Genomic DNA, 26514 nt, shown 5'->3' on the forward strand with positions numbered 1-26514 from the left:
AAAAAGATGACTTATATGACTTCTGATTGTTTTTCACACTGACCCTGTGATCAAGTGATCAAAATTCAGAAGCTTGGCAATTGGCATGTATTTATGATGGTTGCAGTGCCGCAGGGTTATGTGATCACTTTTTGTGACTTTCTGACAAGCCAAGTGAATGGGGAAACCAGATTCACTCAACAACTACAGTAACTTTACATCTGGAATGATTCACTTAACTGTGGCAAAAAAAACATTGTAAAATGGAGCAAAACTCACTTAACAACTATGTTGCTTAGCAACGGAAATTTGAGGCTCAGTTGTGGTCATAGGGTGAGGACTACCTATATTTCCTTTCTTCTTGTGTTCTGACCTTTTACATCTACACTTAGTGGAAATATCACCAGGCCTCCCCTAAAAGCAAAGAAGGCATAAAAAGCAGAAATTGCAATGGGAAGATTAATGGTAGACTTTTGTGAGAAGAAAAGTATTTTGATTGAGTAAGGGAGTGACTGTGTATCATCAAGTAACTGTTGACTTTTAGCAATCCCATATTGTAGATAGATTTCTCCATTACAATCTGCCCCCAACAAGATTTTTCAGGTCTTGGGCCTTTGTCCAAAAAATGGACCTTGCCCACTTTTTCAGTAGTGTGCAAAAATAAATTTGTCATTAAATGCTGATTCTTAAATAAAAAGGTAAAGGTAAAGGTTCTCCTGCACATGCGTGCTAGTCGTTTCCGACTCTAGGGGCTGGTGCTTATCTCCGTTTCAAAGCCGAAGAGCCAGTGCTTGTCTGAGAACGTCTCCGTGGTCATGTGGCTGGCATGACTGCCCTTATCCACCCCAGGCTGGATCTCATGGCTAGGTGAGAGGACAGTTATGGGCTTTTGTCTGGACCGGCTCAGGTTGGAGCAGAGCCGGATTGGTGGATTGCTGGATGAAGACATGTTCTGGATTTAATGTTTTTACATCTTAACTAACATCTTATCATCTTAATAACATCTGACCCATTTGTGAACAATGGCTCATACGGACAGTTCCATTTCATGGCTCGAGTACAATATTCTAGATCGGACTTGTACGCACTCAGGGGCGTTTTTCCCTCCTGGATACGACCAGCCTCCCTTTCTAACATTTCCCTTGATGACGGGCCCAATTGTTGGGACCCCGAGAGGTGGCTGGGCTTAACTAGGGGCGTCTGGTGGAGACGCATTAAGAGGCCCCTGATATATATTTTTAGCTAGGTATTTTAAAAGGTTAGGGAAGGGGAGGGACAGTAGGGTGGGGAGGGAATTTTTAATTGGTACTCAGTCTGGGCCTATGAAGGGTCCCGGCGAGATAGGGTTGGGGGTGGAGACTGCTGGTTCTGTGTGTGCTGGGGTGGGGCTGCAAATCCCCACGACGATAGGGAATGGTGGCAGGTGGTTGCACGGAGGGCCATATCAACATCTGGGATCACGCCCCCACTGTCTTTGAGCGGTGGCGCACTCCGACCCTCCGGTTAGCACCTTCTCGCCCGGGGGTGAGGGTGATCAGGTCCCTGAACTTAAGCTGGTTTATTTTAACGCCAGATTCGTTGTTAACAAGGCTCCCCTCATTCGTGACTTGATCGAGGAGGAATGCGCGGATCTGGCGTACATTACGGAAACTTGGGTGGGCTCGGAGGGAGGGGTCCCTCTGACTGAATTATGCCCCCCAGGTTTCCGTGTGCTACACCGGCCGTGGGCTCAGGGTAGGGGTGGAGGGGTGGTGGTGGTTATCAGGGAGACTTTATGTCCGCGGGAGACCGCCATTGTCCAGACTGGCGGGAGTGAGACCCTCCTCCTGAGATGTGGCCTTCGGGTTCAGATGGGCTTGTTGCTTACATACCTGGTGCCAGTGCTATTTTTGTAAAAGAAAAAGGTGCCGGAACTCACACATGTCATACAACCCGCCTTGCCTACCCTACAAGGTTCCATCCAAAAAAGGTGCCGGAACTCCATTCTGGGTGTTCTATGACAAAAAAAGCCCTGCCTGGCGCCCAGCTGTGTGGCAACAGCCCTGCCTGAGCTGCTCGACACCCTCTCAGGGTTGGCAGTGGAGTTCCCCAGGCTTATGGTGCTGAGTGACTTCAACCTGCCTTCACTGGGAGGGTCGGCTGAGTTGGCTCGGGAGTTCATGGCTTCCATGACAGCCATGGGCCTGACCCAAGTAATTCAGGGCCCGACTCATGTGGGGGGTCACACTCTCGACCTGGTGTTCCTGTCTAGACAGTGGTTGGATGATCTGCGAGGGAGTTCACCGGTCATTGTTCCCCTGTCATGGTCCGACCATTATCTCCTGCGGCTGGTCTTCTGTTATGCTACCCCCCACTGCTGGGCTGCGGAACTGACCAGGTGGTTCCGCCCCAGGCACCTAATGGACCCGGAACGGTTCCAGATGGCGCTTGTGTCTATACCCATCGCCCTCACTCACAGCCCAGTTGATGCCTTGGTTGATGCTTGGGATAGGGCGGCCGCTGAGGCACTCGACTGTGTTGTACCCTTGCGACCCCTGACCCGGCACAGATCTCGTTGGGCTCCATGGTTTTCTGTGGAGCTCCGGGAGATGAAGCGTCGGAGACGGGGTCTAGAGAGCTGTTGGAGATCCACCCGATCCGAATCTGACCGATTGCAGTTAAGAATCTTTATAAGATCTTATCTTGTGGCGATGAGGACGGCGAAGGCTAATTACTTCGCTGCCCTCATCGCGTCCGCATTTAACCGCCCGGCCGCCCTGTTTAGGGTGACTCGCTCCCTTCTTAACCAGGAGGTGAGGGAGGATCCCTTGCAGGGGCAGGCCGAGGAGTTTAGTCATCATCTGACAGACAGAATTGCTCAGATCCGGGCCAGGTTGGACTCTGACTGGGCAGAGTCTGACGTGGAGGAATCGGACGGTCTTGAGCATGTTATCTGGACTGAGTTCGATGCTGTTTCCCCTGATGATGTGGACAGGATGATGAGGAGGCTGAGCTCCACCACCTGTTTGTTGGACGCGTGCCCCTCCTGGCTGGTCTATGCGGCTCGGGAGGACACACGAGGCTGGTTCCAGGCAGTAATAACTGCTTCCTTGAAGGAGGGTGTCTTTCCCGCCTCCCTGAAGGAGGCAGTGGTGAGACCCCTCCTCAAGAAGCCTACCCTGGACCCGGCTGTTTTAAATAACTATCATCCGGTCTCCAACCTTCGCTTTCTGGCAAAGGTTGTTGAAAGTGTGGTGGCGCATCAGCTTCCTCTGTTCCTGGATGAAACTGATTATCTGGACCAATCAGGTTTCAGGCCTGGGCACAGCACGGAGACAGCATTGGTCGTGCTGGTGAATGATCTCTGGTGGGCTCGGGACAGGGGTTGTTCCTCTGTCCTAGTCCTATTAGATCTCTCAGCGGCTTTTGATACCATCGACCATGGTATCCTACTGCGTCGTCTCAGGGGGCTGGGAGTGGGAGGCACCGTTTTACAGTGGCTCTCCTCCTATCTCCTGGGCCACTCGCAGTCGGTGTTGACGGGAGGGCAGAGGTCCGCCCCGAGGCCTCTCGTTTGTGGAGTTCCTCAGGGGTCGGTTCTCTCGCCCCTCCTGTTCAACATCTATATGAAGCTGCTGGGCGAGATCATTCGTGGTTTCGGGGTGGGGTATCATCAGTACGCTGATGATACCCAACTTTTTTTTTCCACCCCGAACCAACCCAGCGATGCCCTCGCCGTGATGTCCCATTGCCTGGAAACGGTCTGGGTCTGGATGGGGAGAAACAGGCTTCGTCTCAATCCTGCCAAGACTGAGTGGCTGTGCATACCGGCATCTCGGGTCAACCAGACTATTCCATCTCTAACGATGGGTGGGGTGAGGTGTTACCCCCTGTTGATAGGGCTCGCAACTTGGGCGTCCTCCTGGATTCACGGCTCAATTTTGAAGATCATATAGGAGCCGTGACCAGGGGGGCTTTTGCCCAGGTTCGCCTGGTGCGCCAGTTGCGACCCTACCTGGACCGAGATGCCCTATGCACAGTCACTCATGCACTCGTGACCTCCCGTTTAGACTACTGCAATGCTCTCTACATGGGGCTGCCCTTGAGGACCACCCGGAGGCTTCAGCTGGTGCAGAATGCGGCCGCACGAGTCATGATGGGGGTCTCCCGATACTCCCATGTAACACCTCTACTCCGCGAGCTGCATTGGCTTCCGGTTGCCCTTCGGGTGAGATTCAAGGTGCTGGTGACGACCTATAAAGCCCTAAATGGCGAGGGTCTGGGATATCTGAGGGAACACCTGCTGCCAGCATCAAGCTCCCTTCGTCCAGTGCGCTCCCACAGGGAGGGTCTTCTCAGGGTGCCGCCGGTTAAAGATTGCCGGCGGGTAACACCCAGGGGTAGGGCCTTCTCAGTGGGTGCGCCTGCCCTTTGGAACCAGCTGCTCGCGGAGCTTAGGACTGCCCCCGACCTCCGTTCATTCCGCCGGGACCTGAAGACCTGGCTCTTCGAGCTCTCTGGCCCAGGCTGAGAATTTTTAATTTTAATTTTAACTGGGGTTTTTATTTTCTCTCAGGTTTTTATTTAATCTTTTTTAATTGTTTTAACTTTTGTATTGATTTTCTTTTAAATATCCTGTAAACCGCCCTGAGTCCTTCGGGAAAGGGCGGTATATAAATCTAAATAATAAATAAATAAAATAAATAAATGACTAGACGCCAAAGGCACATGGAATGCTGTTACCTTCCCACCGTAGTGGTCCCTATTTTTCTACTTGCATTTTTACGTGCTTTCGAACTGCTAGGTTGGCAGAAGCTGGGACAAGTAACAGGCGCTCACTCTGTTACACGGCACTCAGGATTCGACCCGCCAAACTGCCGACCTCCTGATCGACAAGCTCAGCGTCCTAACCCACTGAGCCACTGCGTCCCTTGATTCTTAAATACTTTCCCCTAAAAAATGTACATTGATTTTTCTGGATTGAACTCACCTATACACATATAAAATATGGTTGCACTTATTTTATTTTTCCAGAATGTTGTTTGGTTATATTTTGTAGGTCTGGCAGACCTAGTAGGAGGAATGATGTGTTGGTCTATGGTAGCCAGAAATCAGGAATCTGGTAGCAGCTTTTTAGACTAACATATTTTATTTAAAAAAGCATAAGTTTTCATGAAGTACACTCATTTCATCAGATGGATGTCTGTTTGCTTAAGGCCTTCTGAATTAATCTGATATCTTTTGAAGTACACAGTCTCTTACTCAACTCACATATCAAAAGTTTCAGGCTATCATAGTACAAACCCAACAGGTTTTAACACATTTCAACTGTTAAACTGGCAAAGTAGAAAACTCAATGGATGATTTACAACAGGCACGTCAAACTCGTGACATCACATGATGTCGCGCAATGTATTGTGACTTTTTCCCTGTTGCCGGCAATGGGGAGTGTGCGGTTTTGTCGTGATGCATCCGGCCCGCAGGTTGGCAGTTTGACATGCCTGATTTACAAGATCAGCTTGGTCCTAAATGTGAATTAGGGATACCAAGTCAAAACTGGTGATAAATTTGTTATAGGGGAATATCATTAAGAGCCTAAGCACTGAGGTGCATGATCAAACTAAGAAAATAGATCATAAGCTGGCTCTTAACAAAAGGCCTTTAATCTAGAAATAAACAGGTTGACAGAATTATACAAGACTTGCTTCCAAATAAAAGATCTGAATGTTAACAATTGAAATATATTGTGCAGTTTTTCTTAAGGCCAATCATTTGGCTGCATTGATTTATCAGTTTAAGAGGCACAAAGAGATGTGTAATTATAGAAGATATCCAAAGAGCAAAAAGGCAACGCAAAGAAGAGTTTGAGTTGCCCTTCTTTTATTAGAAAGAAAAGAGAGATTAAGCCTAAGCTTAATTAAGGGATTAAAAAACGAAGCCTGATATATGATAAATCTGAAGACAGTATTTAGGCTAGTTTGAAATCTGTCTCCCTCTGTTCATATAGTAATTTATTTGGTTAATTATTTAAATTGATATATCCTGCGGTTCCTTATAACCCATATCAAGCTTCCAATTGGCATGAATTTCTAAGGGCTCATAGAAACCAATTACACTATAAAAAGGAATGGGAGAGAAATGAGGAATATAAGGATTTTCTTAAACAACCAAACGCTAATTCACCTTTCGCCTTGGGAAACTGGATATATAATTCTTGTCAGTGATATCTTTCCTTACTTCTGTTCAGCAGGCTATGGATGGGTCAAAGAGAAGATGGAATGCTGACCAGTCAGGACCCCATCTCTATTTGCAAGGATTTGCCCTCCCCTCCATGAGGGCATAAGAAGAATCTTCATGAAAGTGTCATAGAAACAAACAGTTGCCTTTCATAGTACTACTTAGTGTTCTAGAACCCAAAGAACAAGTAGGAAAGTCTGGACTGTGTGTCAGGAATTAGGGTCAATCTATATATGTGGGAGATCCATAAATAGGTCTCCTAATGTAATTTTCTATATTGTAAAAGAAAGATTTGGACAGTCTGTGCTGTATGGGAAGAGGGCACTGACCTTCCCATACAGCACAGACACCTATATTTTCCTAGTCAAATTTCTCCCAATACTGTTATTCACCTTAGAGATGAAAATCTGTTAGACCAACAAATTCTGAAAACAGATGGCAATAATTCACACTAGTAAAAAAAATGTGTGGGGTCTAAATATACTGTTTTTCATCTAAATTATTTCTGCATTTCCTTACCATTTCTTTATCTTTCTCCCAGAGAAAATCCATTAAGAAAGGAAAGTTGCATAATGCCTTTGACAGCAAAAATTAAAACTCATTTGGCATCACTTCTGAATAAGTACATTTATCACTTCTGAATAAGTACATTTGTCCATTTGATTTTTTAAAGCAACATCACTATAGAGTGAGGAAAGGATGGCAGGGAGAAACTGATTAACTCATACAAACTACTTTGAAACTCAGAGGGCTAGGTTCACAACATTTATAGCATTTGAATAAGTATGATGGCCTGCAATTCCAGGCTCAAAAAAGGATGGACTCTGCACATGTTTTGGATATATCTAAAATGCTACTTTAGATGAAGTCACAGTCACTTCTTCTTTTAATTTCTGCCAAAAGATGACTATAGGATTTAGGGAATAGCCTGCATATGGAATAAATAAGATATTTGATATTTTCCTTCTAAATAATCATGTTAATTTCAGTTAAAGCTGATATTACTCTTTATCTAGATATTTTCAGAAGCTAATTTGTTCTCGTCTATTGTGAAGAACTCCCCACTGTTTCTGAGGCTAACTTAATCTTAGATTACTCTTAGATTCCTACACATAACTATTGGGAGAAGCCAAGTCTGCTTCTTTGCTAATACTGTGTCTCAGGCAACAGAGAAGAAAGGGAACTTACTTATCCTAATCCTACAGGAGGTAGTCCTCCACTTGTGGCCACAATGGAGCCCAACATTTCTGTTGCTAAGTGACACATTTGTTAAGTGAGTTTTGCCTCACTTTAGAATCTTTCTTGCCACTATTGTTAAGTGAATCACTGCAGATGTTAAATTAGTAGCACAGTTGTTAAATGAAACTGGCTTCCACACTGACTTTGTCAGAAGATCGCACAAGGTGACCACATGACCCTGGGACACTGCAACTATCATAAATATGAGTCAGTTGCAAGCATCTGAATTTTGATCATGTGATCACAGGGATGCTGCAATGGTCCTAAGTGTGAAAAACAGTTATAAGTCACTTTGTCAGTGCTGTTGTAACTTTGAACGGTCACTAAACTGTTGTAAATTGAGGACTACCTGTATTTGCTCACCCAGGTTGGATTAAAAATGAGAGGACTTTATTCTTTTCCATGTTGACTTCAATATGAAAAGAATAATGAAAGTTTTAACTTTTAAGACAGTTTGGAGAAAGACATTCATAGAAACATAACTGCCTGAAGTAAGATTTACCAACCCATTTGACCCACAGAGGGTTGGATAGAGAAATGTCCAAATCTTTAATAGAAAGCACCAAAGATAAGAAATGGCTTCAGTACAATCAACAGCCTCCTCCCCTTGGAAGCTGAGCAAAATTTGCAGAGAATGACTATTGCTTACAAAGAGACAGTCTTTAGCTTGAACTGCGTGAGAAAAGATGTTGTCCTCCAGGCTATCAGATTTTCCATTGGCCAATTCTTCTCAGCTCAGTTGAAAACACTCTTGATAGTGATTTGGGCTCTTTGGATTACTTGGATGTTAAGATGCTATCTGCATTGACAAGTCTACATCTTTATGAATCTAGAGTTTGCAGAGGACTGTCAGACAATCAGCACTTACCATTTCTGGTCAATGGCTGAGCAGAGAGAGTTGTCATCATATCAGTGCATAATTGGTATCAGGTCAAAATGCCCAATAAGAGAGTGACCTACATGTCCCCTTAGATTTCACTGAGCACTAACCTAAACCAACATCTCTTCCGTACTTCATAAAAAAAGGCTAGTTCTGTCTATTGGCCTTCTGTTCTGCAAAATATACCAGAGAAAATGCAAAGGGAACCTATACAACAGGAAAACCAGTAGTTTAAAAATCTAAACATGTTTATTGAAAATCCTCAAAAGGTCAACATGATAACAAAACTTTCTTGCCCTTCAAATCCCTGCAATTTATAACGCTGGTATTCCAACAACCCAGCAGCAATTGTCCGAATGCATTACAAGACCAGGAGCAGAGTAGTCACAAGGTGAAGTGGAGCAAGAATTTTTCCAGGTGCATAGGCTGCTTCTTAAGCACCCAACATCAATAGTATGTGAGTTGTAAAGCAGTATTCACTGGAGTGAAATGACATTTTCTGCATTCAAGGGAATTAGCACAGAACATATTGTTAACAGAATACTCCAGCAAAAACTTAATGCAATTGCTAGGAGCATTCTGAGACTAAAGACTGCAAAATCATTTCAGATACATCAAAGTAAACTCTTCTCACTTTGCTTTGCTTTAGAAAGAATATTGTGCAGTCTGTAATATGTTAAAACAACAAAACAAAACTTTGGAAGATGATGGGGATTGAATTAAATTAAATCTGTTAAGTTCTACCATTAAGTAAAGTGATGAGCTTTATGCTTCATGTAATAGAAACTGAAAATCATAATGCTATTGGCTTCTTGGAAGGCAGAACTTCTGTGGTACAAGGGTTGCCATATTTTCTGTAAGCTAACCTACTATTGGCTTAATTAAATCTACCAGATCTAGTAGGAGTGCTGGTGGCCTCTCTAAGTGAATATTTTGTGTCTCCAGCAAAACATGGAAGAGAAGGTCCAGGTCTTTGGTATACTTCCCTTCTTCTTGTCCATGGTTAATTATTAGCTAACAGTGGCTAATCATCATGATTTTAAGGCTAATTCTTAGAGTGAAATGCATGTGTAAACAAATCACTGTAGTTTAAATATGCAATGCTTTTCAGTGGAGGAGGCTTTAAGCAAGAGTTCAAGTTCTGCATATGAGGTTTTATGCATATTCAAACTAGCTTTTGTGGTGTTGATATAATCCCTCTTAAGATTTATTAAAAGGATCAGCAGCTCCAGGGTTTAAGCAGTAAGACTGATAGTAATAGCACTTAGATTTATATACCGCTTCGTAGTGTTTTACAGCACTCTCCCAGAGGTTTAGAGTCAACATATTTCCCCAACAATCTGGGTCCTCATTTTACTTACCTCAGAAGGGTAGAAAACTGACAATCTTGAGCCGATCAGGATCAAACTCCTGATTGTGGGCAGAGTGCATTGTAACCACTGTGCTACCACAATAGTACTACCTTATGAATATGGTTGGACTCTGGGGTAACTTGCCTTCACCAGGCCTCTCCATTTTAAAGAACTATCCCTGCTAGCATCATCGTTGTCATCTCTTGCCACTGCTGGCATCTCTGAAGAGGCAAAGAGGATGAGGTTGCTGTTCCACAGAGCTAAACTTTCAGAGTAAAGAGTCTATTGATTTTAATTCTCATGTAAAATTTGCCTGAGAACATTCCCGAGATACAGCAAGGCATAGTGCTTGAAATGCATAATATATATTGATGACTAATGTGGAGTGTGCCAGTGGAATCTCTTCATTTACGAGAGGCTTTCCAAATAAAGAATGGATACAGTCCCTGTCTGCAGTGATCTTGGAGCCCAGGAAAACAAAATCTATCACTACCTCCATTTGTTCCCCATCTATTTGTCAGGAATTGAGAGGGCCGGATGCCATGATCTTGGTTTTCTTAGTGTTAAGTTTCAACCCAACTTTTGCACTCTCCTTCTTCACCCGCAACAAGAGGCTCTTTAGTTCCTCTTCCCTTTCTGCCATTAGAGTGGTATCATCTGCATATCTTATGACAGTTGTTGATATTTCTCCCGACAATCTTAATTCTAACTTTTGATTCATCTAGCCCTGCTTAAATGTTTAATTTAAAGTTTAAAAACCAATGAAACAAGACTTAACAGCCTGGACTAAAATAGTAACCAAAAGGGAAAAACAACCCCAAAACCTCACAAGAGGCCCTGCAAGCATATTACTCCCCAGCCTCTCCCACCCCTACAAATATTCCAATCTGGTTTGGGATGCTTTTGGCTGTTGCCAGTTATCACCCCGGTTGCTGTTAAAACTGCATCAGTGCCATATATAACAAGCTTTTGTCAAAAGTAATGAGAACGTCACTATAACTCCAGATCAGATAAACCTGAAGTTAGGTGGTCTTAGCTGGGGATGGGATGAGAGGAAGGTTGTGCCTGTGAGGAAATATGCTTCATATCAAACAGATTTCAATACCAAGATTAGGGGACTGTGTGAATGGGTTCTAAATCTCCATCCAATTCATCATAGTTGTCCACATTAGTGGACTCTTTTTGTTGGAGTCCTGTATAGTTTGTGGGTTCCTAACAAAGCTAGCTCTCCCCTTAGCCAGAATCTCAGAAGGCAATTCTTCAAAGATGAAGTGTAAATGCACCTTAAGGTACATGCACCTTAAGAATGATGAACCCTGATTACTCAACTAGATTTGGTTGGGTTTTATAAACAGAATGGAAGCAATGAGTGTTAGTTCTAGTTTCTTGGATCAAGCTTTATTGTGGACTACAAAGCTAAACAAAGCATAGCCCAAGAATTTCTAAGACAGTAATAAAAATAAATATATATATATATAAAATGAAATTTTAAATTGCTAGTGTGGGGATTTTTTTTAAAAGCTATTTTGAGGTTCTTACCATATTTCTCCTGGGTATTACAAAATAGAAGCAAATAACACAAATCCAACTTTACACCCACAAGTTCCGACTACATATATAAACATATTACCATATATTCTCTATACAATAAAAAGGCTGATAAGTAGATTTGTTTCTAAAACAAGTTTGTTTCTAACAGTTAGTGATGTCATAACATTGCAAAATATTGCATTACTGGCTGATATTTTTTTCCTCAAAATTGTCAGATGGAATTTTTGCACCATTCCAGAACAATTTAAATGGCAGAATTCATGCATTGTGCTAGCCCATAATAGTATGGTATAAAAATATAACTTGTTGCATGAAACACATTTTTTATTTGTAACTAGGGTTTGTGCCTTAGAACGACGGTGCAAAAGGGGCAACTCTGTTAGGGAAATATATTATAGGACAAAGTAATCAAAACACTGATGCAATTTATTGAGGAAACTAGAGATTAATAGCAGCCAATCCTATGTGCAGCTATATTGAAAACTAAGCCTCTTTATCAACAATTGCATTCTCTATCACAGCAGTCCCCAGCTTTTGCAGCTTGGTGGCTTGGTTTGGCTGGGGTGGGGAGGGGAACCAGGTGATGTGAGTGGTGGGTTGGCGTGCATCTGTGTGCAAATTGACTTCAAGTGGAGCTGCACACGTGTGAGTGCCAGCCAGCTGCTCGCATGGCCTGGTTGCAAATAGGCCATGGCCCAGTAGTGGGCTGTGGCCTTGGAACCCCTGCTCTATCGTGTCTAAAGATGAAGCTCAAAAATACATAAGATGACCGTAGGCATGCTTCATGGTGCATTTCTAACCCCTCTTCCCCCTCAAGGGCTTGATCTGTCCCAATTCATATATTCACAGTAATCTAATGATAGGTTAGAATGAGCAATTACCCAAGGCCACTCAATGCCAAGTGATGACATGTCCTTATTCTTGAACCAACATGTCAACCCCACTAGATAGAACAGACTAAATAATAATATACTTTATTGAGGTAGGCTATAGAATCAGAATCTTGCATGTCTGTTTGTACTGTACCCGCCGCTCTCAATGAATCAGGCAAACATTTGGCTGAGCTGCTTCCAAACATTTTTTTGTTTCCCAGGAATTAAATGATGTTTCAACCCTCTTTGCCTAGGTCAGGGGTAGGCAACTTCGGCTCTTTTATGACTCATGGACCTGGGAGTTGAAGTCCATGAGTCATAAAAGAGCCGAGGTTGCCTACCCCTGGCCTCCGTAATGGTTCTTATATACTTCTATCAAGGTCAACTCCCTGTCTCTGCACATAGGTTTCCAATAGCTGTCATACATAACAGTAGGTTTATTATAATATTGTTGCCAATCCTAGCAGGTCACTTAGGCACTGTGAGTAAAGACAGCAACTTCATTATAAGAGGATAATATTTATTAATATTGATAAAAGAAAACAGAGTGCAAAACTCTGTTAAAAAGCAACACATTTTCTCCTTTGACAAACCTAACCAGACACACATTAGACTGAACATACATCAGCACCTCTTGAAGGCAGAAGACAGAGATTTGGCCCCTGGGAAAGGTGGGGAATTCCATACTGCAGAGCTTGTGCGCTTGAAATAACGTGGCTTGCTCTTATCGAAGATTTCTTCCAACTTGGGACTCTTCACCACGCCAAAGAGTGCTTTGAGGTTTGGTGGGTTATGATATTGATGCAGGATTGCTTGGCTTAGTTGATTTCCTAAGGGAGGGAAGAACCGACATATTGACTGTCATGGTGGTTTGCATTGAGAGGTTTCAGTTCTTAAAATGGACAGCAAGTATTCTCAAGGAACAAGGGATAAATTTTCCCCAATCTCACAGAGGAAATTATCTTTTTCCCCTCATAATCCAATTCATATAAAAGACAGCAACAATTAAGAACACTTTAAATTGGAAAAAAAACAACAACCCCAGACTGAAATTAGAATTGATCTTGATTTTGTTAGCAAAGCATTTCCTTCCCGAAATATTTTTGAACCATTATAGATTCTAGCTAGAAGCAGTGAAATCTGCCTGTCAAAATATACTTAACAGATCTGACCCATAAGAGATGGATATCCTATATCAGTGATGGTGAGCCTTTTAGACACCGAGTGCCCCAAAACCACCCCGCCTGCCCTGCCCCCATCCTACACACCCACATGGCCACCTATCACCTCCATGGCCCGCTGCAGCACATCACCCAGGTGGTCCTGCAGTGCCATGGCAGCCACGCCCTCCGCCTGTGCCCCGCAACATCATCTGCACATGATGGGACACAAGGGTGGAGCCTTGTCCCTGCAGCCCGGCTGCCATGTCCTTGGCTGTGCTGCTCCACACAGGCTGCACCCGGGGGTGACTCTCCTCCCGGGCAGGGGGGGCTGCTGGGGTGATGGTGCGCATGCCCAGAGGGGGCTCTGAGTGTCGCCTCTTTCACACATGCCTTAGGTTCGCCACCACTGTCCTACATACAACTTTTATTTTAATTTTTTTGAAATGCATTTATGCAATCTTTGTAAATATTTTGTCTATATTAAAAATAAAAGTCACCATTGTCAAACAGCAGGAAATAGAAATTCTGCTTTGTAGCACATTTTAAAAGTATACCGTATTTTCAGGCGTATAAGACGACTTTTTAACCCATGAAAACCTTCTCAAAAGTCGGGGGTCGTCTTATACACCGGGTGTTAGGGTTAGGGGCGGTTTTATTGTCCGATGTTACAGGAAAAACCAGAGGCAACAACCCTCCACACATACACACACGCAGGCAACCTCGGCAGCTCATTGATAGGGGGGAGGAAGGGGGAGAGAATCACAAAATTGCTGTCTGTTGTCGAGCCCGCAGGGGGTCTCGTTCCAAAAACAAGCCCTGCTTCACCTACTCACCCCCCCCACTGCACACGGCTCTTTCCATGACACAGCACTCCGACAAACAAGGGAGTAGGTCACCCGTAATCAGCAAGCCCAACGACCAGCTGCTTCACAGCGTTTGCACGCGCCTGCATCGCAGGGCTTTGCTGAGGACCCCGCAGGCACTCAGGAGGACAGCCCAGTCTGCCTTGCCATACAGGGAGCCTGGGCACTACAAAACATGCCAGCTGTTCCGTTCCCTGCCAACGGACCTGTGCCGGGACTGCATGCTATAGCCTGCACGCTGGAGGCAAGGGCCGGCTGTTTTCCATCGGTGTCAGATGGACCGGAGCCGGGGACTGCTGGAGGGCGGCCCTGGGACGTGTGGACGAGCCCGCTGGAGCCAGATACGGATGGGAGGGGCAGTTGGTTGGAGAGGGATAGGCACACACTGGGAGCACGTTAGCATTTTCACCTGGGTTGGGGTAGAGGGGGTTTGGAGAAGAGTCACCCAGGATACTAACAGCAGCAAGGTTTACAATGCTGAAGTTGTCGAAAGTCGGAAGCATGTGGAGGTTAAAGAAACGCAGGCAGGCTCTGGATGCCGGAAGTGTACTTTGTACATTGCTAAGCACATTGATTTGTGCTTTAGATTGTAAGCTGCGGGATATAAATGGGATTTTTTTTTAAAAAAAATTGCGTCTTGGAGACAGGGAGGGCTGGGCAGGCAGAAGGAGAGAGAGGTGACCCACCCAATCCAAGCAGACTTTGTATGCAGTGGGGTAGTCTTATACAGCGAGTATAGCCCAAAACCTATAATTTAACAGGAAAAGTAGGGGGGTCGTCTTATACGCCGGAAAATACGGTATTCACAAAGTGTGCAAAAAAGACTAAGCTATTAAACCACCTTTAAAAGACTTTGTGTCAAGTCTTCAAGTACATCATGAATACCGTACTGTCACATTACACAGAACTTTCACATTTTTAATAGCCCATTTCATGTTGCATTAAGCTCTGATTTGTTTTTAAGCAAGTATGTTTAGAAGATGCTTGAAAATCTTATTAGACTAAGCATCTTCTAAATCAGAGCTTATATAGCCTAGCATCTCATTCACTCTTCCAAAATACTAATGGTTTCTTACACAGCTTCTGAGCACATATCTTCTGTTCAGTACTCAAGGCTAATTGCAGGATAAAGATTTTTTTCTGTAACCCTGTCTGCTAATTTTTAAAAGCATGTAAGGTGAACTATCATATTCTGTGGTAACAGTTTCCACAAAATACTGGGAAGCCTTCCACAACCTAGCACCCTCCTGCCATGTTACTGTTTTCTCCCTCTGAATTCTTAGCACTTCTACAAGCTGCACTTTCCCTACATCTACAGAACACTGGGTTAGGTAAAGCAGATCTAAGAGACCGCTCAGCTATAATGTGAAGCAAAGAACACAGATGGGTTTCAACATACCAGAAGCCCAAGCAGGGACGGTTTTGCGAGGCTGATTCTCATCATCTGTTGAATCATCACTGTTCAAATCCATTCCATAATTATTTATATCAATTTTGGGTTGTTTGGGGCCTTGAGGTGTCATTTGATATGAATTACAGATAGGCAAGTTCTAGAAAAAAGGCCAGAAGCAAAATCAAGTCACTGGAACTACTAAAAGAGTCGCAGCAAATGCTAGAGGATACCTACTAGTAGTCTCCTGCCATTTCGCAGAAGAGTAACCCACATAATTTATTCATCCTCATTCCCAAATAATCTGCCTAGTTCTTCCAACAGTGGCAGCAGTAAGACGTAATCATCTGGGCTGCACCCTCCCTCCTTTTAAAGCAGCTTTGGACATTTGTGGTAAAGCATATCCTGAGGATCCGAAGTTCCTTTCTATTTCAAGAAAAAAACGATTCTATTACAGTAGCCTTATTTTTCCAACAATAAGCTTTAGGAGGTAGCCAGTTGTTGTTTTTTAATACAATGTATAAATCTAGATATTTCCTTCTAGCAAATTTATTTTCTCTCCTTAGATTTTAACTTCTGATACTTTCTGGTTTTTCCAAATCTGCAAAAGACAGAAGCACACTAAAAAATATCTCCCCCCTCCCAACAATGCACACACAGAGGGAGGAGCGATGGGAGAAGCAGATTTGATATTAAATGACATAGAGCAATAAAATAGGCCAACATTCTTATTTGTTGTTTTTAAGGCCAAGGCTATCTTATTCTGGTTTATTCAGTATCAAATTGTGTTTATTGTACAATAATTAATTGGAAGCCACTCAGTTTGTTATAAGATGGGTGGTTATACCTTTTAAATACATAAATAATAATAAAAAATTTTTGACGGTGACTCTCCAGCTTGTAGCTGCCAAGCTACAATTCCCAGCAGAAGAGGTGTATACAAAGAGATGTTCTTATTCAATGACTGAAAAGCTGCAATTCCACTTTATTGGCATTACTAAAAATGGTTCTACAAATTAAATCTTAAAACACTGCTAGAGGTAACCTGCTTTCCAATATATTCTTAAATTTAAGAACATATATTATTTATTATTGTTAATGTTACTTTTTGCTAATTATTCAGGGTAATTCCGAGGTTACCTCAATATTCACGGTCACATTCAGTTGCTTATTAGCAACCTTTGCCTGAGCCTCTGAAGTTATTTTCTGTAGTTCCTCTTCTTGCTTCCGTTGCTCCAGCTAAAAAGAGGCCATACAATATTGAGAAAGGTCACTGATGTTGCCCCACAACAGGATCCAGATGAGGTGGATGGAGGGCAAACATGACTGAAAGACATTCAGAGAGAGGAAGAATCCCTTACCAGTTTCCTCTCTTTCTCCTCCATTTCTTTCCTGAGCCTCTCTTTTTCTTTAGCTGCTTGTAAAACCTCCCTTTGCAAACGAGCAGCCTTTTCTCTTTCTTGTTGTTCGTGCTTCCTGCAAGCAAACATACTACATTTAGCACCAGTAATCAATCTTTTCATCATTAACTCAAACCCCATGGTAGTCCCAGTTATGCTGACAGGTACCCATATCATATATTTATGCACCTCAGAAGCCTTCCCATGCCTACTTTTATGGGGAATTCAGGTAATGGAAGGATGCTCAGTTACTCTGTTCTTACCGCTGGGCCTGGATCTTTTCCTGCTCTCGCTTCTTCTCCAGTTCTCTCTTAGCAGACAGTTCTTTTTCTCTTTCCAGCTCAGCCTGTTGTTGTTCTGCAATCTTCCTTGCTCTTTCTTGTTCCTCCTCTTTTTTCTTCTGCATCAATTCCTTATGTCTACGTTCTTCTTCCTCCTAAGAAAAGATCTTGTTATTTTCCAAGTGAGTTTCACTCCATAGATAACTAAAGCTAGCTAATGGGGCTGCCCTTGAGGTCCACCCGGAGACTTCAACTGGTGCAGAATGCAGCCGCGCGAGTTGTCTTGGGGGTTTCCCGATACTCCCATGTTACACCTTTGCTCCGCGAGCTGCATTGGCTACCGGTTGCTCTCCGGGTGAGGTTCAAGGTGTTAGTGATGACTTACAAAGCCCTTCATGGAATGGGTCCGGATTACCTACGGCAACACCTGCGGCCGGCGTCAACTTCCCTCCGCCCAGTGCGCTCCCACAGAGAGGGCCTCCTCAGGGTGCCTCTGATCAAAGAATGCCGATTGGTGGCCCCCAGGGGGAGAGCGTTCTCTGTAGGCGCGCCAGACCTATGGAACCGCTTACCGGTCGAGCTCCGGATGGCCCCCGACCTTCGCTCCTTCCGGCGTGATCTCAAAACCTTCTTTTTTGAACAAGCTGGCCTGGTCTGACGGGATGGGGTTGGGTTTTTTATAATTAGTTTTAATTTTTAATATGTATCAATTACTACGGGCATAGTTGTTTAATCACTTTTTAATTTTTGTATCCTGTTTTTTATTATGTATTGCCCTGTTCACCGCCCTGAGTCCTTCGGGAGAAGGGCGGTATACAAATTAAATTATTAAATAAGAAAATCAGAGTTCGGGGAAAAATCATACATGACACTAACTACATCTCTTTCATAATCTCATAAGATCGTGGACCTGAAACATCTGGTTTTTTTTCTGCTCAGCTCTTAATATGTAAGATTGTAAAGAAAAAAGAGGCAAAACAATTTTTCCAATTATACACAGTGACATTTTGAAGCTTATCTTGACTATGTGGGGAACAGTCTGTCAGAAAGAAGTCCTATATAGGAAGAAAGTCTAAGCCAGGGTAGACATCCTTGGCTCTTTTATGACTCCCAGAATTTCTGAGCTAGCATGGCTCAGCTTGGAAACCTCTCCCTTTCCCCTCAGCATGGCTGGCTGAGGAATTCTGGGAGTTGAAGTCCACGAGTCATAAAAGAGCCAGGGTTGCCTACCCCTGGTCTAAACCAAGAATTGAACTTGACCTTCCTAGTGCATTTTTGCAACCACTGTAGTAATGTGGGTGCTATTGGGCAAATGACCCATCCAAGTGCTTTTTCCATTGCTATCATTTTGGCCTGATTCAAATCTGCATTGGATCAGATTAGTTATAATCTGGTTTTTTTTAATCCCATTTATATCCCGCCCTTCTCCGAAGACTCAGGGCGGCTTACAATCTAAGCACAAGTCAAATGTGCTTAGCAATAGCCTTCATTCTATGTATATGCCTGCTTATTAGGGCTTTCCCCCCCCCCAAGCGGCATTATTTTTATCGAGGTTTACCTTGATGCTCATGATATAAAGCACATTTAATCTGGTTAATCTAAAGATGTTGTTTCTTAAGATTACCTCCCCAAATCGACAGAAATTAAAAGAATTGTGTCAAAAACAACAAACAGGAATGTATTAATTCCCCCTTCTTTAGTCTCCTACATCCACCACTGCCCTGCTTTTTGCCCATCAACCCTCTACTTTACCAGTTGCAGTGCTCTCTGTTTGCGGGCATCTTCCTCTTTCTTGCGCCGGGCTTCAAGTTCTTCCAGCTTCTTAGCCGCTGCCCTTTTCTTAATTTTGCCTTCTGCCATTTTTTCCTCTCGGACCTAAAATACACATTTTGCCTGGTACATAGAACATATCCTGTTCGAAACACATAGTGAGCGGACAATACGTTATGCCAACTGGGCAAGCAGTATTTCCATCGTGGAGGGCTGCGGTGCATAGGACCATGTTACACACATGGAAGGGAGAGTTTTGTTTCCAGCTTTGAGAAAAATAAGAAAGAGGGTGCTTTGTTTTGCTACAGTTTTAATGAATTCCTCAGCTCAGATTATTAGAAAATGATTGTACTAACCAAAAAAGGGTCTTATGGTCTATACATGGAAGGGAACCCCTAGAGTTGTAAAGCAGTGGTTAGGAAAGAAGTAAGAATCCAAAACATGAATGTGATGTGGAATTATATTTTGAAAAAATTGGTACCTAGTGAAGTATGAAAAACATGAATTTATCCTGCATGGGAATAGCAGCATCTCAGATGTTCTGCTGTATCCAGGTTAAAAGTTTGGATGACAGATTAATTTACTTTCCATCAATGCTGTGAGAAATCTGATAAACATGGTTCCGTGTGGCCAAGGTTTAATTTGTTATTCAAGAGTTTATTATGATCATATTTCATCATTCTAATATGTATAGATCATTTTGTTGTTATTACCGTTATCTTCTTTCTAAGCTTTAGATTTATTCTAGTTTCTTTTGTTTTTTACATTATCATTTATTACTATATGGAATTATTTTTTTTCTCTTTTGTTACAGAATAAAAAGCAAGTTGTTTTTTTTTTTAAAAAAATAAAAGTTAAATGTAGTGTTTTCTTTGCATGAGCCTTTAAAGTCTAGTATAAATAATAATATAGTATAAAGACTAAGAGTGGTTCTGAGCTGAGATAAGAGCATGATTTTAACAATCTCATCTGGCTTTAGCAAGATACAGTGCTAGCAGTATCTTACAACTAGATACTATGTCACAGGTCGGCAACCTGCGGCTCCGGAGCCGCATGCGGCTCTTTGAGCCGTCTCTTGCGGCTCCCAGCCGCCCGGTGCGCGCGCACCTCTTCCAACGGGCAGTGGTGCGCGCGCACCTCTCCAAATGGAGAGTGGCACCGCCCATTTGGAGAGGTGCACGCGCACCTCCCCGAATGGGCGGAGGTGCGCGCGCACCTCCCCAAACCTTTGGAGAGGTGCGCGCGTACCTCCGCGCGAATGGGCAGCGGTGCCGCTCTTTCAGGAAGCCCGCCGCGGCCCGTCTGTGAAGCTGCCGAAAGCGGCAGCTTAGCAGACGGGCCCGCGGCAGCTTCCGCAAAGAGCGGCGCCCCTGCCCATTCCGAGAGGTGCGTGCGCACCTCTCCGAACGACCGGAGGTGCGCGCGCACCTCCCCAAACCTTTGGGGAGGTGCGCGCGTACCTCCGCGCGAACGGGCAGCGGGCCGCTCTTTCAGGAAGCCCGCCGCGGCCCGTCTGTGAAGCTGCCGAAAGCGGCAGCTTAGCAGACGGGCCCGCGGCAGCTTCCGCAAAGAGCGGCGCCCCTGCCCATTCCGAGAGGTGCGTGCGCACCTCTCCGAACGACCGGAGGTGCGCGCGCACCTCCCCAAACCTTTGGGGAGGTGCGCGCGTACCTCCGCGCGAACGGGCAGCGGGCCGCTCTTTCAGGAAGCCCGCCGCGGCCCGTCTGTGAAGCTGCCGAAAGCGGCAGCTTAGCAGACGGGCCCGCGGCAGCTTCCGCAAAGAGCGGCGCCCCTGCCCATTCCGAGAGGTGCGTGCGCACCTCTCCGAACGACCGGAGGTGCGCGCGTACCTCCGCGCGAACGGGCAGCGGGCCGCTCTTTCAGGAAGCTGCCGCTTTCGGCAGCTTCCTGAAAGAGCGGCGCCGCTGCCCCTTCGCTTTCGGCAGCTTCCTGAAAGAGCGGCGCCGCTGCCCCTTCGCACGGAGGTGCGCGTGCAACTCCGGTCGTTCGGAGAGGTGCGCGCGCACCTCTCGGAATGGGCAGGGGCGCCGCTCTTTGCGGAAGCTGCCGCAGCCCGTTTGCTAAGCTGCCGCTTTCGGCAGCTTCACAGACGGGCCGCGGCGGGCTTCCTGAAAGAGCGGCACCGCTGCCCATTCGCGCGGAGGTACGCGCGCACCTCCGGTCGTTCGGAGAGGTGCGCGCGCACCTCTCGGAATGGGCAGGGGCGCCGCTCTTTGCGGAAGCTGCCACGGCCCGTCTGCAAAGCTGCCGAAAGCGGCAGCTTTGCAGACGGGCCGTCGCCATCGGGCAACCGGGAACCGGTTCCATCTCATTTTTTAAAAAATGGCAGCCGCGTGCGTCCGCGCATGCGCAAAAAACCTTTTTGCGCATGCGCGTGCATGGACACACGCACGCGGCTCCCTCTTTTTTTAATTTGTGATGGAACCGGTTCCCAGTGGCTCTTTTTCTTTTTTAGGTTGCCGACCCCTGTACTATGTCAATACTATATACCATCTTCCCCCAAAGCTGTCTCACTTCATTTACCTTTTCATTCTTCTCTTCATGTTGAGCCAATTTTTGTTCAAGTCGTTTTTTTCTCTCCTCCTCTAACTGCTCTACTCGCTCCCGAGCCTGCAACACCTTTCGGAGGCGCTCTTCACGTTTACTGAGGGCACACAGGAGAACAGTTAGAAGGAAGCCAAAAAGATCAGGAATGATTACAAAAGGAGCAGCCAGAAGGACTCAAATCCACACCGTTTCATCTCCTCTAATTGTCGTTTCTTTTCCTCTTCCACTTTCCTTTTTCTTTGTTGCTCGGCCTCTTCTTTTTTCCTCAGATTCTCTAACCGCTGCCTCTCTTTTTCCTAGACAGAAGAGAGGGAAGCAGCTCATCTTAAGGTCTTATGGAAAGTTGCATCCATTTTTATTGTGACTGTAAAAGTCCACCCTGAGGTGAAAGGTCAAAAGCAGAATTGTGGTTTTAGCAAAAAGAAAAAAAAAGCGTAACCTCTCTATTCTAGTGAACACATTTCACAGTAAACCTGCAATATAAATAAACCACCCTGTTTGGAAGATGAAAAGTTTCCGAGGGCATTAAGAATTTTTTTTTCCTGGAACATAGAAGTTCCAGCCATTTATTTGGGTTGTTAAAAGCTTTCTGAATTAGACTAGCAGAAATAGGTATTCTTAAATATTTTTGAATCAACACCAGACAACTGGATTAGAGAGGCCTGGGGGAAAAGTGGGATGTCCAGAATTCTGCTCAGTCTTATTTCAGGAACAGAATGTTTTCTGTGGATACAAAATAGTGCCAATTACTCATAATTTACAAAGTAGGATATAGGCAATGGCTTAAGTAGTTCTTTGCAAGCTCAGCTTTGCTCCTGTAAGTTGTGTGCTCTGCCACTACAAATTCCTGAAATTTTCAAGCAACTGGCATAAAAAAGAATCAGAAGTGGGGATTTAAACCAAAACTATTTTGATAAAACCTGAAACATATGACAGGTTTTAGCACTCTGTACATGTAGCTTTTGCTTGCTGGAGCAGTTCTCTTCCATTCAAGGTGGTCTTTGGGATCTGAGATCTGTTTTCACTGCCCTTCACAGGATAACTCCTCCCCTCACAGGCAGCCCTTTTGCTTTTGGAAACAACTAGGCAGTTAGGCAAAGTTTGCTAAGTGAAACCACAGCTCTCATTACCTTTTTACTTAAGCTTTCCTTTGCTTTACAGACCTGCCAACGTTGTAAATGTGAGGATTGATCTTTTTTTTTGGTCACCTTTGCAGCTGCAGACAGTTGCTAAACAAGCCAGTTGCTAAGGTCTACTTGTACAAACATACAGCTAGTTACAACTGAGCATGTCAGCATGAATTTTGTATTTTATTTATACTTCACATTGCACGCACTAAAGCAACTTTATAAACAATATACATGAAGTAATCCAAAGGTAGCTTAAATAGCTTTTTGTTGCACTTTGTTAGCTTGCAAAAATGGATCTGAGAGATGAATTAGATGGATTAATATACCATATTTTGAAATATTGAAGGCTAACTCAATAAACAGTACAATTCTAATAATAACTGTACATGCACTATCTACTTTCTAGAATTTAGTTGAAAAACACTAAATATATGCTGGGCTTCTGTTAAAGAGATCTCTATGCAAGTTAGGACAGCTTTGAGCCACACACACTGGGTTAATTATGCACAAATGCACCTACTGTGTTAGTAAGTTCATTCTTGTTACTTACAACAAACCCTCCCTGTGTAAAGAAAAGATTGAGACATAGTTAATAAATATATTTGGGTGTTAGAAAATCTTTTCAATATCTATATAGCAATAGCACTTAAGACTTGTATGCCACTTCGCAGTGCTTTACAGCCCTCCCTAAGCTGTTTACAGACTCAGCATACTGCTTCCAACAATCTGGGTCCTCATTTTACTGACCTCGGAAGAATGGAAGGCTGAGTCAATCTTGAGCCAGTTAGATTCAAACTGCTGAACTGCTAGAAAATTGCTAGCAAATAGCAAGCAGCAGAATTAGCCTGCAATACTGCATTCTAACCATTGTGCTACCACGGCTCTTTGCCTACAACAGGGCTGAAATATGGCCTCATACAGGATACTGCCCTATTACACATTTTGTTAATTAGAATCATAAGAGCATAAGAGCAACCTGTTGGGATATTCAACCCAAGAAGCAACAAAGGGCTAAACTATCTGCCAGAAACTCATATGGAAGAATACTGAACTTAAAGGCTACAATGCGTGAGGCAAAATTATTTAAGTTTTCAGGTTTAACAGAAAGCTAAGTCTAGAGACATCGCTCAGAATTTCAAAACAATGCATCTCGCAAACCCCATGTTTGCCTTTCAGTCTCTTTGGTCCCTTTGCCTATCTATTTTCTTGTGCCACTTGTGCACGATTTTACCTATCCAGAAGTTGCTTATTCTGGTCCTTCCTAAATCTTATTACCTTCATCAATTGCTCACATTCTTGGTTTTCAACTTTGCTCTTTTACTAGCTCAACTCAACTGAATATAATCATATAGTACTTCAGAGCTTTTCGCTATTTGAACCCAAAGAGCTCCAACCAGGGACTTTCAAACTGAACATTTGTGTAAACTCACCAGTTAACAGCGGAATATATGTAACGTGAGACTATGTCCTTAGCTAAATAACAAGACTAGAACTTGAACCTTTTGATATTTACAACTTTTGGAGAGGGGCAACTTCTATCATCAATTCAGAAGGGCCCCCCCTCTTTTTTGATATTAAATACAAAGTACTTTAAATTACCTTGGGTGTGAAGCGGAGGGGAGTGTTCTGCCTGAGGAATGATTTTATTGTGCTGTTCCGATTTACAGAGGCAGGAGTCATCAGCATCTGGTTCTTCTGCACTGTGTGCAAGAATGTTTTGAAAGGGCGCACAACCTGTAAAACCCAGAACATTATCAATCCACAGAAGTCAAGTCCTTGTCCTGGGCGTGCTCTCAGGGACATAACGCTTGCCTTACCTTGCTGGCAGGACACTGAGGAGACAGAGTCTTTTTTCTTGGTGGAGAGAGCTCATCTTCTGTGTGCTGTCCATCATCTCTATCCCTAATTGCTCTCTTATAACTTGGCTTTCTCCTGCAAGATTTTAAAGGCTCATTTGATATCACGATTCAGCCCTGACGCCTCATCTCAGATACAGGCAGGAAACATAAAATCTTATATCCTGTGGCTTTTAAACTCACAAAGGACTCGGGGCAAAATAGCTGCTTGGTAACTATTTAATGAAGTAGGAGTCCAAGATTAGCTACTTAGGACTTAAGAATGAATTTAAACCTTAACCTAAAATCTCAGATAGGGAAAGGATACAGAGTCTTTGTAAAATTATTATCACTTTAGCAGCTGATCAGTAATTGCCTCCCATATAGTAAGGAAAAATTAAATGCTAAGACTCTAGGGATTCCCCCCAACCCCAAGAAGATTATCTTGATGTTTCCAAAGAAAAGAAACCCACCCCCACCCCATTGGCTTTAGCCATCTGGAAATGTTGCATCTATTGTTCTTTTCTCCCATTGGTGGCTTCTGAGAGTAGTTTCCATATGTCTGGGACTCAGAATAACCTGCAGAGTTTATTAAATACTAACTATCATCAGCATTAAGCAAAGATAATGCATACTGGGAGATGTGGAGCACCGACATCTGAAGAACTACATGCAGCCCACCTCTGGCAGGGGGTACATAGAGGCACCACTGGATTACTTTGGCAGGAAGCTGGCAGAAGATTCCATTGAATTTCTGGAGGGACTGCTCTGTGGGAGACTTCTGCCAAGCATTTCTTAGTTAGTATTTGCACAGATGGCTGGGAAGACTAGCAGCAGGATTCCCTCAATAGCTTGGCCTGAAACCAATGACTCCTTTTTGTCCTGTAACTTGGACCTGCTGAGCTTTCTTCTTTGTGGGTTTGCTACATCACACACTTCACTGGGGGTGCTGTGAGAAACAGAGGCAAGGAAAACAGAAAGAAACTGTGCAGCCTTTTTTTCCTATAGAACTTAAGATTACAATGCTCTGAAAGCAGAGAAGTTTCAAAATCCTTGAAATGACAGGTTTGGGGAAGAGGATCGCATCTGTTCTGAGTACACAGAAGAACTGGGAAGGAATATAGCCTTTGATATTAAATCAGATGGTTCCTTGTAATTAGCTACAAAAATTTAAACCTTATCCTGATTATCATCAAGATGTTTTTTGTCTCCTAGCAACCACAGTGATATTTCTCTTCATGACAATCTATCTCTGACCTGTCCTTTCAAATGTCCCAATGGGCCACTCATCACCACTGTAACTGAATCCATCCTTCTTGCTGGTGGTCATCCTCTTCTACCATTCTTAGCCTTACAACCTTTTCCCAGAGAGATGAGAACTCTGGGTTGATTTGTTCAATGATGCAACAGTTTTCCTTGGCTGTCCATGGTATTCTTGGAAGTCTTCTTTAACACCAAAGTTCAAAGGTGTCAATATTCTTCCTATCCAGTTTTTTTAAAAAAGCCCAGCTTTGACTTCCATAAAATGTCACAGGGAATGGCTTGTATGATTTTGATCTTTATAATATTGAGATACTCTCTCTCTCTCTCTCTCTCTCTCTCTCTCACACACACACACACACACACACACACACACACACACAGATTTGAATATCTTTTTCAAAGTCTTTATGGCTAACTCTACCAAGTGCTAGTCTACAATGTTATTTCTTAAATACTTGTGCCTTTACTGCAGAAGGTTGATCATGAAAAGGAAAAGTTATCCACTACTTCAGTATCTTCATTATCAATTCTAAGGTTGGTTGCTCTACCTGTTGTAATTACTTTTGTCTTTTTTTTAAAATTTTAATCCCATTTTTTTCAGTTTGCTCTTTGACTTTTAGTATTAAGATTTGCAGATTCTTTGCATTTTCAGCTATCCTTACTTACCCTGACTACCTCCTATACTCAAAGAGCAAAGTAAAGAGGATTCCTTTATTATTTTCCTCTATCTCCCCAGATCAGTGTTTTACAGCTTTTGTCAAA

At 43.7% G+C, this 26514-nt stretch overlaps 1 protein-coding gene across 1 annotated transcript in view; it reads right to left on the reverse strand.

Annotated features, from left to right (window-relative positions):
- Positions 1-12598: 12598 nt before the first annotated feature.
- INCENP (inner centromere protein) overlaps positions 12599-26514 on the reverse strand; it is a gene marked incomplete at its 5' end in the record, with an annotated part of 31777 nt that continues 17861 nt past the window's right edge. Inside the window, 11 exons of the mRNA XM_083349700.1 lie at positions 12599-12919; positions 15515-15665; positions 16646-16744; positions 16867-16981; positions 17169-17341; positions 18939-19061; positions 21501-21621; positions 21711-21820; positions 23175-23216; positions 24254-24388; positions 24472-24586. Of these exons, the coding sequence (XP_083205826.1) occupies positions 12714-12919; positions 15515-15665; positions 16646-16744; positions 16867-16981; positions 17169-17341; positions 18939-19061; positions 21501-21621; positions 21711-21820; positions 23175-23216; positions 24254-24388; positions 24472-24586 (1390 nt within the window). The 3' untranslated portion in view covers positions 12599-12713. The remainder of the gene's footprint in view (positions 12920-15514; positions 15666-16645; positions 16745-16866; positions 16982-17168; positions 17342-18938; positions 19062-21500; positions 21622-21710; positions 21821-23174; positions 23217-24253; positions 24389-24471; positions 24587-26514) is intronic.

Source organism: Vipera ursinii (genome assembly GCF_947247035.1).
Source record: "Vipera ursinii genome assembly, chromosome: 1".
In the NCBI taxonomy this organism is placed as follows: Eukaryota; Metazoa; Chordata; class Lepidosauria; order Squamata; family Viperidae; genus Vipera; species Vipera ursinii.